At 33.2% G+C, this 13,074-nt stretch overlaps 2 protein-coding genes across 6 annotated transcripts in view; one reads left to right on the forward strand and one right to left on the reverse strand.

Moving 5' to 3' along the window:
* The window catches only part of LOC129779273 (bumetanide-sensitive sodium-(potassium)-chloride cotransporter-like), a 359,165-nt gene extending 357,691 nt beyond the window's left edge, over nucleotides 1–1,474 (forward strand). Inside the window, exons 5-8 of one of the 3 annotated variants that reach the window (XM_055786671.1) lie at nucleotides 18–241; nucleotides 295–571; nucleotides 632–893; nucleotides 966–1,474. In XM_055786671.1, the coding sequence (XP_055642646.1) occupies nucleotides 18–241; nucleotides 295–571; nucleotides 632–893; nucleotides 966–1,079 (877 nt within the window). In that variant the 3' untranslated portion in view covers nucleotides 1,080–1,474. The remainder of the gene's footprint in view (nucleotides 1–17; nucleotides 242–294; nucleotides 572–631; nucleotides 894–965) is intronic. The other 2 variants (XM_055786680.1, XM_055786688.1) reach the window with 2 other exon arrangements.
* The window catches only part of LOC129779248 (cadherin-86C), a 468,683-nt gene that overhangs the window by 252,737 nt on the left and 202,872 nt on the right, over nucleotides 1–13,074 (reverse strand). The window lies entirely within an intron of this gene.

The following is a 13,074-nucleotide window of genomic DNA, read 5'->3' on the forward strand; positions in this document are numbered from 1 at the left end:
TTTTTGCGTTGCTACAGTGATTCGCTGGAGTGCCGCATGGCGCTGGTGATCCTTCGGTTACCCCATGGGTTGGATTTCTCCCACTTAACCACGGAAATTGTGTCCGGTGAGGAATCTATGGGTAACCACCGCGCAGCGGTATCTTCTATCACGCGCAACGGATTCAAAAACGGACATGGACCATTCCACGTTGACCTGGAGTCAATGGCGGCGAGTAGCGACATTACCATGGCTCCGTCCAGTAAGTCCGTCGTAGATTCTCTTGGAATACTTCAATTTTTGAACTTGTTACAGCCCCCGTACCGGAACCGAGATACCGCCCGCTGGACGAAAGCATCATCTACTCGACCCGCGGAGGTTCGAGCGTCCCCCGGGAGACCCTGGATCGGCTCGGGATCTTCCAGCGGAAGCAACCCAAGGGCACGATCGACGTGTGGTGGCTTTACGACGACGGTGGCCTCACAATGCTCATTCCGCACATCATGTCGATGCGTTCGAAGTGGTCCCAGTGCGAGATCCGCGTGTTCGCCCTCGCCAACCGCCAGATGGAGCTGGAGGTCGAGCAAAGGAAGTGAGTATTTGCGATGCAAACGAGGCACAGAGTAATGGTTTTGAATGTTTTCCCGCACAGCATGAATAATCTGCTAACGCAGCTCAGGCTCCAGTACACCTCGCTCACAATGCTGCAAGGGGTGATGGATTCTCCCCAGCAGGCCACGATCGATATGCACCGCCGGCTGTTGGAGCGCTTCGTGGTGGGGAACGGAGCAGGCGAGGCGGAACTGTCAGCGCTGAAGGAAAAAACTCACCGCCAGCTGCGACTGCGCGAGATGCTGCTCGAGAACTCGAGCAAGGCCAACTTGATCGTTATGTCGATGCCGATGCCGAGGCTGGTATGGATCGATGCGATTGCGCGCCATTTTGGAAATGTTGATCTATTTTTGTTTTTCTTTTTTATCTTTAAGCGCACAATTTCGGCTCCCATCTACATGTCGTGGCTGGAAATGCTGACCAAGGATATGCCGCCCTTCCTACTGGTGCGTGGTAACCAAACCTCCGTGCTCACGTTCTATTCCTGAACAACCACCTCGAATGTATGATCTGTATTACGCTCTTAGCTTTAGGATTCAGTAGCAATATATTTTCAACGATTAGAAATAAAGAACTCCGGGATCATTGTGTGGATGCCCCCCTGAAACCACTCACCGGTAACAAATCGTTGCCGGATGAAGGGCCCAAGAGCCCCGAAGGGGTTCGAAGCGACGCGAGGCAACTTAGAAAATTAATTTCCACATTGAAGCGGGGAAAAATATGATTCAAGCCCTGTGGCGTTAAGACTTCTGCGGGACGCCACCGGACGGACGATGGCCTGTGCTCTCTCGTAGCGCGTTACCTATTGCTGTCAAATGTCATCGATTATGAGTCCGGTGGACACATCTGGTCGAGGCTGGGCGCCGTGCGGCGCGAGAAACCAGCTCAGAAAACTAGTTTCATTTTAACGCTCGACGTAAGAAAATTGAAAAACGACAACCTAAGCCCCCCCCCGGCCTCCAGCCGAATCGTGAGTTGCTCCCCGGCTGGCAAGTTCTTAGGCGCTGCAATGAGCGCGGCGACAGTTGGGGCTGCCATAATCAACGTCAAATCTCGAACACTTTTTATTTTCGCGATTACACACAGCTCTGGGATGGAAAATATCGCACGATTACTGTCAAGAAGGTCCATCGCGCGGAGCGATGCAAAACTAGTTTCGATTCGGACCGGTAGCTGCAGCGTTCCGTCGGAGCATTCCGTACAGAAGGTAGCGCGTCGCGTGAACAAATTGAAAATTGCTGTTGCTTGGGCCAACCGCGGCCTTTCCTGGCCGAGGGTCGGGCCGTGTTAGGTACCCCCCTCACAACTCTCCACTAGTGCCTCTTAAGGCCTGGACGCCTTTGTTACGTAATCCCCCCAACAGCGCGTTGCTCTTAAGCCGTAAACTAACCGCTCTTTTTACCCATATCGAAGGTGGTCGTGGTGGTGGTGTATGCGAAACACATATAGCCCACCGCCCGACACCAAATTGAACCCGTTTACCGCGTAAAAGTCATTAGAAAAAGAACGGTGGAGCTCGCGCGAGGGCTCCTAGTATGGGGCTCGAGAGTTACTGTGGTCCTTTCTCTGCTGGCCTCCCAAACTCCGCGCGCCTTCAATCGTTCCCTCCTTCCCGTCTCGATGTGACCTTTTCACAATCGGCTCCCGCCGATCGCACACGGCGTGAACCGAATTATTTATGCATGTAAACTATTGCCGGTTTTGTTGTCGTCGTCGTTTTGTTGGACGGGGCGGGACGGGTTTGTCAATCGGATGATAATCAAATGAGAATGCTGGGAAAGCTATTTAGAATGCATTACATACGGAAAGGTATTCACGGTACCGTGTTTGGACTTGCCTGGAAAAGGTCACACTTTTACTGACAGCAGAAGGCTGCTTTCCATTTGCTAATTGTATCATTTCCCGATGTGATGACTCAAAAGACCTCAAATGGCCGTGAACTTCCGCTACTCTCACACAAAGCCCACCAAAGCCTCTCCTTAAGCCCAATGAATTTCCATAATGTTTTTCCTATGCAAAGCTTCGATTTCAATTGTATGTTTGTGATCTACAATTGTCACTAAGCCCGAAACCCTCGTGGACCTAATTTCTTTCTCTCGTTCATCTAAAACACTTCCAATTATGTAATCAAACAAATACATACTGAACTTTTTGTATTCAATTGCGACTAAAGAAAACTACGCTAGGATTAAAATATCACCATTTTGTGCAACACTTATGAAACGACCCATCTATCATTACCGATTATTCCATCCAGACTCGTTTCTGGCTTTTCCCTTATTTTGGAAATAACCCTAGCGAGGACCTCTGAAAAGAACTTGTTTGCAAAATAAATCGGAAACTTCTTAATTTTGTGTTGCACTATTGCATCTTCAGAGTTTGGATACTTGCGTCGATAAGCTATGCTCAAAATAATCTTCACTTTTCCGGTTTTTCATCTTAATAAGCATTGTTATTTTCGCTGCACGACTTCTCGTACTGTTTACCAATTTTTTCCTATTCCCAAAACTTGATTTGAATATGGAAAGAAAAGATTTTGAGTCAACTGAAGACATTCGAGCAAGAATTAAAATAGAATCAAAAATCTAAAAACTGCAAAAAACGAAAAGGAAAGAAAATTTCAGATTTGTTCAAAGGATCTCAGAAAACAAAAAAAAACAGAAAAATTAAAAAGTTAATCATTTGTGAAAAAACGAAAATTAACTGAATTGATGAAAATTAAAAATAACAAAAAACAGTTTAAGAATTAAAAATTAAAAAACACAAAAAAAAAAATAAAAGAAAAATCATTAACAAAATAATAATCACTAATCAGTATTCAAAATAAATTTCAAAGGAAACTCAGAAGATCCAAAAATTTAATATAAAAAAATAATATAAAAAAACAGTAAATGATGAAGAATTACAGAAATAATAATATTACCGAATAGCGAAATATATAAAACTTTTGGTAAATTCGGTTAAAATATGAAATTATAAAAAGTACAGCATTTTGTAGGAAATTACCAAAAAAATCCAACAAACACCAGAAAATACTCAAATTACAAAATTTTCCTTATAACTTTGTGGAAATTTACAAAAATTTGTAAACATTTGTGAAAAGTTAATTTTATTGAAAAAACACCCAACATTTTAGGAATTTCTTTACATAAAACAAACGTTTTATGAATACACTAGCTGACCCGGCACACGTTGTTCTGCCATATAATGTATTTCTAGAGAATATTTTGCTTGGTAAAAATAACGAATATTCTTCAAGAGAGTTTGTACGTTATCGTTCAGATCTGTCAAACTGATCTAAATGATGATTTTCACAGCGAAACTTACATATGCGTACCTCTTATTTTCGATTTTCCCTTTTTATTTTAAATATCCTTGTTTAATGAAGATATGCATAGTCAATTTTTTTGAATTTTTCCAATAATCTCAAATATTTTCCAAAGTACTCTATCATTATAATTTGGGTGAAGACAAACTCACAATATATATGGACGACGTAGATCTGATCAACCGTTCTCACGTGATGATGAGTTATACGTACGTGAGAAAAACTCTCTTTTATATATAAAGATGTGCATGGTCAATTTTTTCGAATTTTTGTTTTTTGTTTTTTTTATTACAAATCAAATTTTTACTTCTTGTTTTTTTTCTTAATGTTTTGCTTTTTTAATTTTTTTTTTTAGGTATGTTTCACCAAGTTTACAAAATTTGATAAAAAATTGCCCAAAATGCTCAAATTGTCTTCAATTACGAAATGTTGCTGTAACTTTGTGAAAAAATAACAACATGTAGAACAATTTGGTAAATGTAACAAAATTATATTTTGTACAAGCTAAACTAAAATTTCTGGTAATGTTTACAAATAACAACCGAAATTCATAAATTTCAATTTTTTTTTCCAAATTTTCATCGTTTTTATACTCATTTTTCAATTTATTGAATTTTTGGAAATTTTAATGCTTTTGAAATTTAGGAATTTTCCTTTTTTTCTTAAATTTTAATGCTATATTTTCCTGAAATGTAGTATGAAAATTTTGAGTTTGTTTTTCCAAATTTTCAGCAAATTGATTTTTTTTTCAATATTTTCAAACTTTCTGAAATCATTAAAATTTTTGTTTTATTCGATTTTTGTATTTTTGTGTTTTTCTTTTAATTTTCTTGATTTTGAAAAAGGTTTGGAGTTTCTGTAAGTTTTCAATTTTGTTCAGAATTCTCAGGAATATTTTGTGTTTTTTTAATCAAAATATTTTTGAATTTGTTAGAAGTTGTAAATTTTCAAATTTCAATTTTCTGAAAGTTCTTCCAAATTTTAGAATTTTTCAAAATATTCAAAATAAGTTATTTTTTTATTAATAATTTTTTTAATTTTATTTGATAAAATTTTTAAAAACGAATACAAATCAAACATTTAAAAACTAAAAAAATGAATTAAAAATTTTAAAATTTCCAAAAAATATAATTACAACAAAACACATATTTTTCAAATTACAAGTGTTTTGCAAAAAAACATGAATTGTAAAAGCCGGAAAATTGTTCTCTGGAATTTTTTATGATGGGACAAATTGTTCGAACCAATTTCCTGAAAATTACAAGCAATACAAAAGCTACAATAGATACAAAATTATTGGATTTAACAATATTACCTAGTTTTCAAATGTGATAAAAAACTGTCCAAAATGACGTAAATTACCAAATATTGTTGTAACTTTGCGAAAAGAAATTTCACCATGTAGAACAATTTTTTAAATGTAACAAAATTTTATTTTGTGCAAAATCAACTACAATTTATGGTAAGTTTTACAAAAAACCACTGAAATTTCTAAATCTGTAATTTTTTTTTAATTTCTAAATTGCTCAAATTGTTTCCAATTTTTTTGTGAATTTACGGTTTTTTATTGTAAAATTCTCATATGTTCTAGAATTTTATGGTTTCTTTAATGTTTAATTTTTATTTGTTCTTATACTCTTTTTTTCCATTTCTTAATTTTTTGGAAATTTGACTTTTGAAATTTTACAATTTTCCGTTTTTTCGAATTTTATTGCTGAATTTTTCCGAAATATAGTATGAAAGTCATGAGTTTGTTTTCCCAATTTTTTTTAGATCTTTCGAAATGTCCTGTTTTTTTTAATTTTCTTGTATTTTTTCAAATTTTAGATTTTTTTAAATATTTAATATCACTTAATTATTTTTTGTTTCATTTTCAGAATTTTTTAGTTTTTTCTGATTCGATGATTTGATTTGAAAGTTTGAAAAACTCAAACGAATACTAATTGAAAATTTAAAAACTAAAAAAATGAATTAAAAATTTAAAAATTCAAAAAAAAAATCTATTAAATCATTGAAAAAGCTACAATAATTACAAGAACACATATTTTTAAAATTACAAGTTTCTTGCAGAAAAAAAAATTATAAAATTGTAAAACTGAAAAATTATTCTCTGGAAATTTGTAATGATTGAAATTTTTGTAATATGTAGTGTAAATATTGTAAATATTTCAACTATTTGAATATTTAAAAAAAAATTTATTTGAAATAAATCAGTTCTTGAGTATTTTTATCGAATTTTCTATATTTTTTTGATTTTTTTTGTGGCGATTTAATTTTTTCAATTTTGTTGCTTTACCAAATTTCTAGGAGGTTTCGTATTTTTTCTTGGAATTTCTGAGATGAAAAAAGTTTATTTTTTTTTATTTTTTTTTTTTAAATGAATTTTTTGAACATTTCTATTTCTTTGTATTGTTTTATTTAATTTGTTGGATTTAAAAAATATTTTTCGATTTCTTGTTTTTTTTTTATTCTAAGGTATCAAAATTTATGGAAACTTTGTTTTTGAAATTTTCGGATTATATTTGAATAATTTTTTTTTTTAATTTTTGGGAAAAAAATTTGTTTTTTTTATTTTTTTTTTCAATTCGAAATTTTTCTTGAATTTTCAAAAATTTCTAAAAAAGACGTTTTTTGTTTTTCTGTTTTTCTGTATGAATTCTTGGGATATTTTTTAATATTCAAGAAATTCAGAAAACCAATCAAAAATGCAGAATCTGGAATACAAAAAATACAAACCTGTAATAAGTTACAAATTTTTGTAAACAATGAGCAAAAAATGCCAAAATTATAAAATTTTGAAAAAAATTTGTGAAATATCATAAAAACAGAAAATCATATCCAAATTACGAAGGTTGTTTTCAATTTCGTATAGAATTGCCAAAATCTACTGAAACAACATTTTTCTACTTTTTCATAAAAAATACATTATTTCCTGAAAAAAAAATTAAAAATTCCAAAACTACTAATGTTGGAATCATTTTGAGAGATAAATCAAAAATTCCAACAATATAGGAACTACAAAAATTGCAAAAAATTGTATCAATATTTAACACGTTAAGTGCCACGGTTTTATAGCGTTTCTATGGAAATTTTTAAATGTATTGGGACCACCTTTTCTTATCGCAGTGGAAGGTACTTTTGGTAGAAAGGGAATGCTTATAAGCTTATATGCTTACATTAGTTACCTTTATTATCATATGTTATATTGTCAGGCACCGGTGACTGACATAGCCTGAGCGAAAACTCGGTGTCAGTCACCGGTGACCGACGTGGCAGTCAACGTGTTAACCCCTTTCCGTATTATTTAATACGTCACACTTCAAATGATTTCACTTCTGAGCATTCTAGCGCCCTATGTTATGCAAGTACTCACGAGTAAGACTCGATGTTGTACGGGAAAGGGTTGATGATGCAATAAATAAATATAATTTGAAAAGCAAAATGCAAAAATATACATACAAAAAAATTTTTTATGAATTTTTTCATTTTTTCAGATTTTCGGATTTTTTTTACAATATTTTATCATAACTTTTGTACAACTTTTTTGAATTTTCGTTCGTTTGTTTTAAATTTTCTAGAAAATGTATTTTGATTTTTTCAGTTTCTGAAATTCCTTGATTGGTCAAAACACTCTTTGGATTTTTTAAATTTTCGAGAATTTTATTTTAAATTTTCCTAAATAAATTTTAAGAACATATTCTGAATTTATTCGAGAAAATTTTAAAACAAACCATACGAGTATTATAGAATTATGAAAACCTCAGAAATTCGCACAAATTACAAATTTCATAAAATTTGAAAAAAATATAAAATTACAAAAATTTATATAAAATTGCCAAAAATAATTGAAACAGCGTTTTGAAATACTTTTATATAAAAATACAAAATTTTGTATTATTTTTTTTTTTGCAGAAAAATATAAAAATTTTAAAATATTGTAATTATTTACAGCAAAAGAACTAAATTATAGAAATAGCATTTTTCTAATATTTCCAATATCAAACTAAAAAATTTGATCTAAAATTACAAAAAAAAGGAAAAAATTACCAAAAGTGAATAAAACAACGAAATTTTCTCATATATTTTTTTCATATTTTCTGGGGAAAAACTCGCTGAACTATAAAAATTACAAATTAAAAAATTATAAGAACTAATTACAAAAGTTTTACTTAATTACCAGAAAATACAAAAATTTCAGGAATTACAAAAATTAGGTGTTTGGAATTCTCATATCTAGAAAAAACTTCCGAAATTATAAAAATCATAAAAAATACAAATTAAAAATATACAAATAAAATAAAAATACCATTTTTTTAAACAATTTTTTCTGTATTACAGTGATTTTCAACACTTTTGGCTTTGTTTCATATTTCCTGGGGAAAAGCTCGCTAAACTATAAAAATTACAAATTAAAAAATTATAAGAACTAATTATAAAAGTTTTAATAAATTACCAGAAATTGCTAAAATATCAGGAATTACAAAAATTAGTGGTTAAAAATTCCCATATCTAGGAAAAACGCAAAATTTAAAAAAAATATAGAAAGAGATTTCGAAGAACCTAGTCCCCCTTCGGCATCAAGAAGACCGGAGGCAGGCGAATGCAAAACCTCAAAACTTAAATTAAAGTTTGCGAACATCTCGAAAATAAATTGAAAATTACATATATGAATACCAATATGAATACCATTTTTTTAAACAATTTGTTTCTGAATTATAGTGATTTTCAACACTTTTGGCTTGTTCGTCACTTTACTTACCATTTTAGGAAGAATGTCGAGAGTAAAAATCGAACTCGTGACCTTTAGCGTAAAAGGTACGGATTTTACCACTAGGCTGAATCGCCAACATTTAAAAAAAAAACTTCTTCTGTACGAAAAAAGTAACAAAAGTTTGTAAGAAATTATTAAAAATTACCAAAATCACAATATTTATAAAAATCGAAGATTTTTGGTTTCTCAAAAAAAAACAAACTAATAAATTAAACAAATTTAATGAGCTCAAACAATTTAAAAATTTAGAAAAAAAATCCCAACTTTTAGATGTTTGTAAAAAATCATGAAAATTTTGGAAAACAGTGAAACAAATTACTAGAATTGTAAAATTTTGTGAAAAAATACCAAAAATTACGGTGTATGAAATACACCGTATGATTTTCAAATTTCACGATTTCACACATTTTGGAAAACATAACAAAAGCTATAAAAAATACAAAATTTTGAAAATTTCATGAAAAATCACAAAAATTTCTAAATTATAGAGATTATAAAATGTTTTGAAAAAAATATAGAAGAAAGACACTAAGATTACGATATTCTATTGAAAATCATCAGTGATTTAATACTTTGTGAAACATTATCAACAAATATACTAATTTGTGAAAAAGATTTTAAAAAAATATTAAATTAAATGAATTGAAAAATTCTGTAAAAAATTATTTTTATTTTTATTATGGAAACGATAAAACACACAAAATTTGAGTGAAAAATTCAAAAAAGTAAAAATACAGAACTTGTAATGTTTTATTTTTTTATTTTTTGTAATTTCAAATTGTTTCAATTATTTTATTTTAACTTTCAAGAAGAACTGGGAATATCAACAACGAAAACAACAAAACAATTTTTGTTCAGATTCTCAAAATTAACTTGTCAGGTATCTTGAGTTCTCGGATTCTCGGATTTCCGGATTTTCGTATTGATAGACGCTCAGATTCACATGATCCTAAATTCTAAGATTTCAGAAACCAAATTCAGATGCAGAGTTCGGATTCCGGAATCAGATTCCGGCTTCTAAATTCTAATTCTGGGTTCAAATTTCGAATTCAGATTCTGGATTCAGACTCGGAACTCAGATTGCGGATGCAGATTCTGGGTTCGTATTCTGGATTCAATTCAGATTCCTGAATTAGATTCTGGAAATTCATATTCATAATCCAGATTAAGATTGAAATTCTGGATTTAGTTTCCGGATTCAGGTTACGGATTAAGATTTTGAATTCAGAATTGAGATTCCGTGTTTGGATCTGCAAGTTCAGATTATGGATTCAGAATCGAGATTCAGATTAATCGTTTATTTCAACTTAATCCGGATTATGAGATCTGAATCTGGGTTCGAAACAATCCGGGAATCCGGGAAAAATCGCAAATACAGATTCCTTCGAACTCTGAATTTAGATCCCAAATACAGGTTACAGTCTACGCGGGCGTTCTTTGTTTTTAAAAAAGCTCGACCGCTCAACCGGAGAGTCTAAACGAATCTGATTTTATTTTCTTCAACTTAACTTAACTTAGCCTCGCTAATCTGTTCTACGGTTGTTTATTATTTTGTCTATGCGCAATCGCTCGTGCTAAGGGATATTTAGATATAGTAATGTTAGATGACAGGTCATCAAAAAATGTGGCGCTACGAAACTGCTGCTCCGAGTTCCGTGGTAGCTTACAGGTTCTGAACTAACATTTTGGATTCAGAATCCGAGTCCAGATTCTGGATTGTGATTCTGAATTGAGATTACAGATTTAGATTCCAGGTTCAGATTCTGTTCAGATTCTCTGAATCCGGATTCAGGTTGTGGTTTCAAATTATGGATTCAGGATCCAGATTCAGATTAATCGTTTATTTCAACCATGGAACAATCATGTGGGGATTGCGCTCCGCGGCTGAACTTGAGGACGAAGGTGGTTTGAAGATTCGCCCTCCATGGCCATGTCCAACGATCGGACCGGAGCCCCGTTTCTCATCGAATAAATCGCTGGCGATTGAAATTAATCTTATCTTGGGTCGGTGAACAAGCGCAACCCGCGCACTCTCTCCGTCGACCCCTCCCCGACCAATCTTCTCCATTATCGACAAAAGCATTTATCTACCCGGGAGATCTTGGCACGACCAACGCCGCCGCCTTTTCACCGCAGGGCTTTCCCTGCGAGGCCAGAGTCTGCCGGCGGCAGAAAACAAACAACGGCACGCGGGCGGCCCCCAGGTCTATTTTCCCGCAGATCTGAGCACACAAAACTGACACAAAACCCCCAAACAGATAATGTAAAATATGATTGCATACCAAACGGCAATATATACAGATCGATCGATCGATAGCCATAGCTGGACGCGTTCGCGGACAGAGAGGAATAGATAGAGAGAGAGCGAGAGGTTGCTGCCAATTGCGCACCCGCCTTATCGAACTTAATGAGACATTTAGTCTCATAATTCAACAGGCAGCTGACACCTTCTAGTCGGACCCCCCGAAGGGCGGCGGGTTGAGTGAGGGAGAGAGAGGAATGAATGTGCGCAAAATATGATTGTCGCGCTAACGTCAGCGCGTAATGACGTTAGCCGGTGAAAGTAATGTCACTCAGTCGGTGCGACAAAGCCAAATGTCAGAGCTGTGGGCCGAGGGAAGCATCGTTTGCGATCTGTTCTAATTTGCAACGAGGTTACGCCATCTTGCGACGCAAACGCAGAACCAGGTGGCATTTACGGCACGGCGTGGCGCGGCCAAAATAACGCGGCGGGTTAGATAAGCGTCGCGCGCAGCCCAAGTTGGCAATTTTCCGGAACGATTCGGGGTAAAATATGGTATTGGCATTTTATTTATTGGTCATACCATATCGATATTGTTGTGTATGTGTTATGTGCATATATTCGCCCCAATAAGGGGTCCCTCGGCGGGAAAAAAATTGCCCCAACGAAGCGGGGCTCTACGATTATTGATTTCGATATATTTGCCCAATGGGTGATTTATTTTTTTACATTTTTTGTTTTGTTGCCTTCGCTTTTGTCGCACAGAGAAGCAGAAAGAAGAGGAGACGGAGGAGAAGAAGGGAACACAGCTCAATATGGTCGCAAATTTATTGTATGGGTCTTTTGAAATTGAATACAATTGCGCGGACTGTGGCCCGGGAGGGGAAAAATAAGTGCGCGCCTTTTTTAGGACTAAAGAGAGCGAAAGAAAGTCACTGACGCGAGACTTCACCAACCGATCGAAGGTTAGGTAATTACGGTACTCTGCAGTCGAAAATGCATTCAGTTTAACTGTCAATTGAAAATTTGATTAATTGGGAAGTTGTCAAACTCAGAGACCGCTCGAACACCGAATGAAATAACCGAATATTCAATTTTGAAAATCTAGTTAATTTAAAATTTTTGGATTTGTTTGTTTTTGATCCGAATTTTAAATTTTCCGAAACATAAATTTTCATTTAAATTTTCCTGAATTTGTACTTTGTTTCAAATTTTTAAATTCTCAATTGCTGCATTTTGAATGTTTTGAATATTTTTTGATTTTCGAAGTTTTCAATTTTTGCACTTCCAGTTTTAAATTTTACAAAGTCTTCCAGTCTCTGAATTATACGATTCGGGTTTTCAACTTTCCGATATTTCAATTTTCAATATTTATGATTTTCTATTTATTTTATTTTTATTATTTTGTGAATATTCTTGATTTTGAATTTTCATTTTTTTTTAGTTTTTTCCCCTGAATTTTTCATTTTTCAGAAAAAATTTCGCAATCATCGAATTTTAATTTCATGAAGTTTAAATTTTTTGCGTTTTGAAATTTCTGAAATATAAACCCTTTAATTTTCATTATTGAATTATGAATCGACTTTCTTGGTAGTATTTCTTCGTATTTATCTCATTGTTCCCAATTTTCAACACTCAAAATTCACATTTTGCTGATTGTTCCTTTCCTTCGATATTTTTTTGCATATTCAATTTTCAATTTTTTAATTCTTCGAATTCTCAACTTACTGAATACAGTTTTAAAAACACTACGCAATTTGCAAATTAAAATTTTCAGAGATTTAATTTTTTGTTATTTTGAAATTTCTTAAATATAAATTCTTTTCAATTTTCTTGTTTTTTCGTTAACCGAAACTTTCGGAAAACTTTCGATTTTCCGAAATTTCGATTCTGCGAGACTTTAATTTTGGAACTTACAATTTCTTTGAATTTTCAGTTTGTTTCAAATTTTTAAATTCCCAATTCCTGCATTTTGAATGTTTGAAAAATTTTTATTTGTTAAATATTTTTGATTTCCGGAATTTCACATTTTTTGCTCTTCGAATTTTTTAAATTTTCCAGTCTCTGAATTACCTTAGTCAGGAGACTAGTTTTTTTGAGTTTTCAATTTTCAGATTTCGATTTTCAATAATCATACTTTTT

The sequence above is a fragment of the Toxorhynchites rutilus genome, chromosome 1 (genome assembly GCF_029784135.1).
Source record: "Toxorhynchites rutilus septentrionalis strain SRP chromosome 1, ASM2978413v1, whole genome shotgun sequence".
NCBI classification, from domain to species: Eukaryota; Metazoa; Arthropoda; class Insecta; order Diptera; family Culicidae; genus Toxorhynchites; species Toxorhynchites rutilus.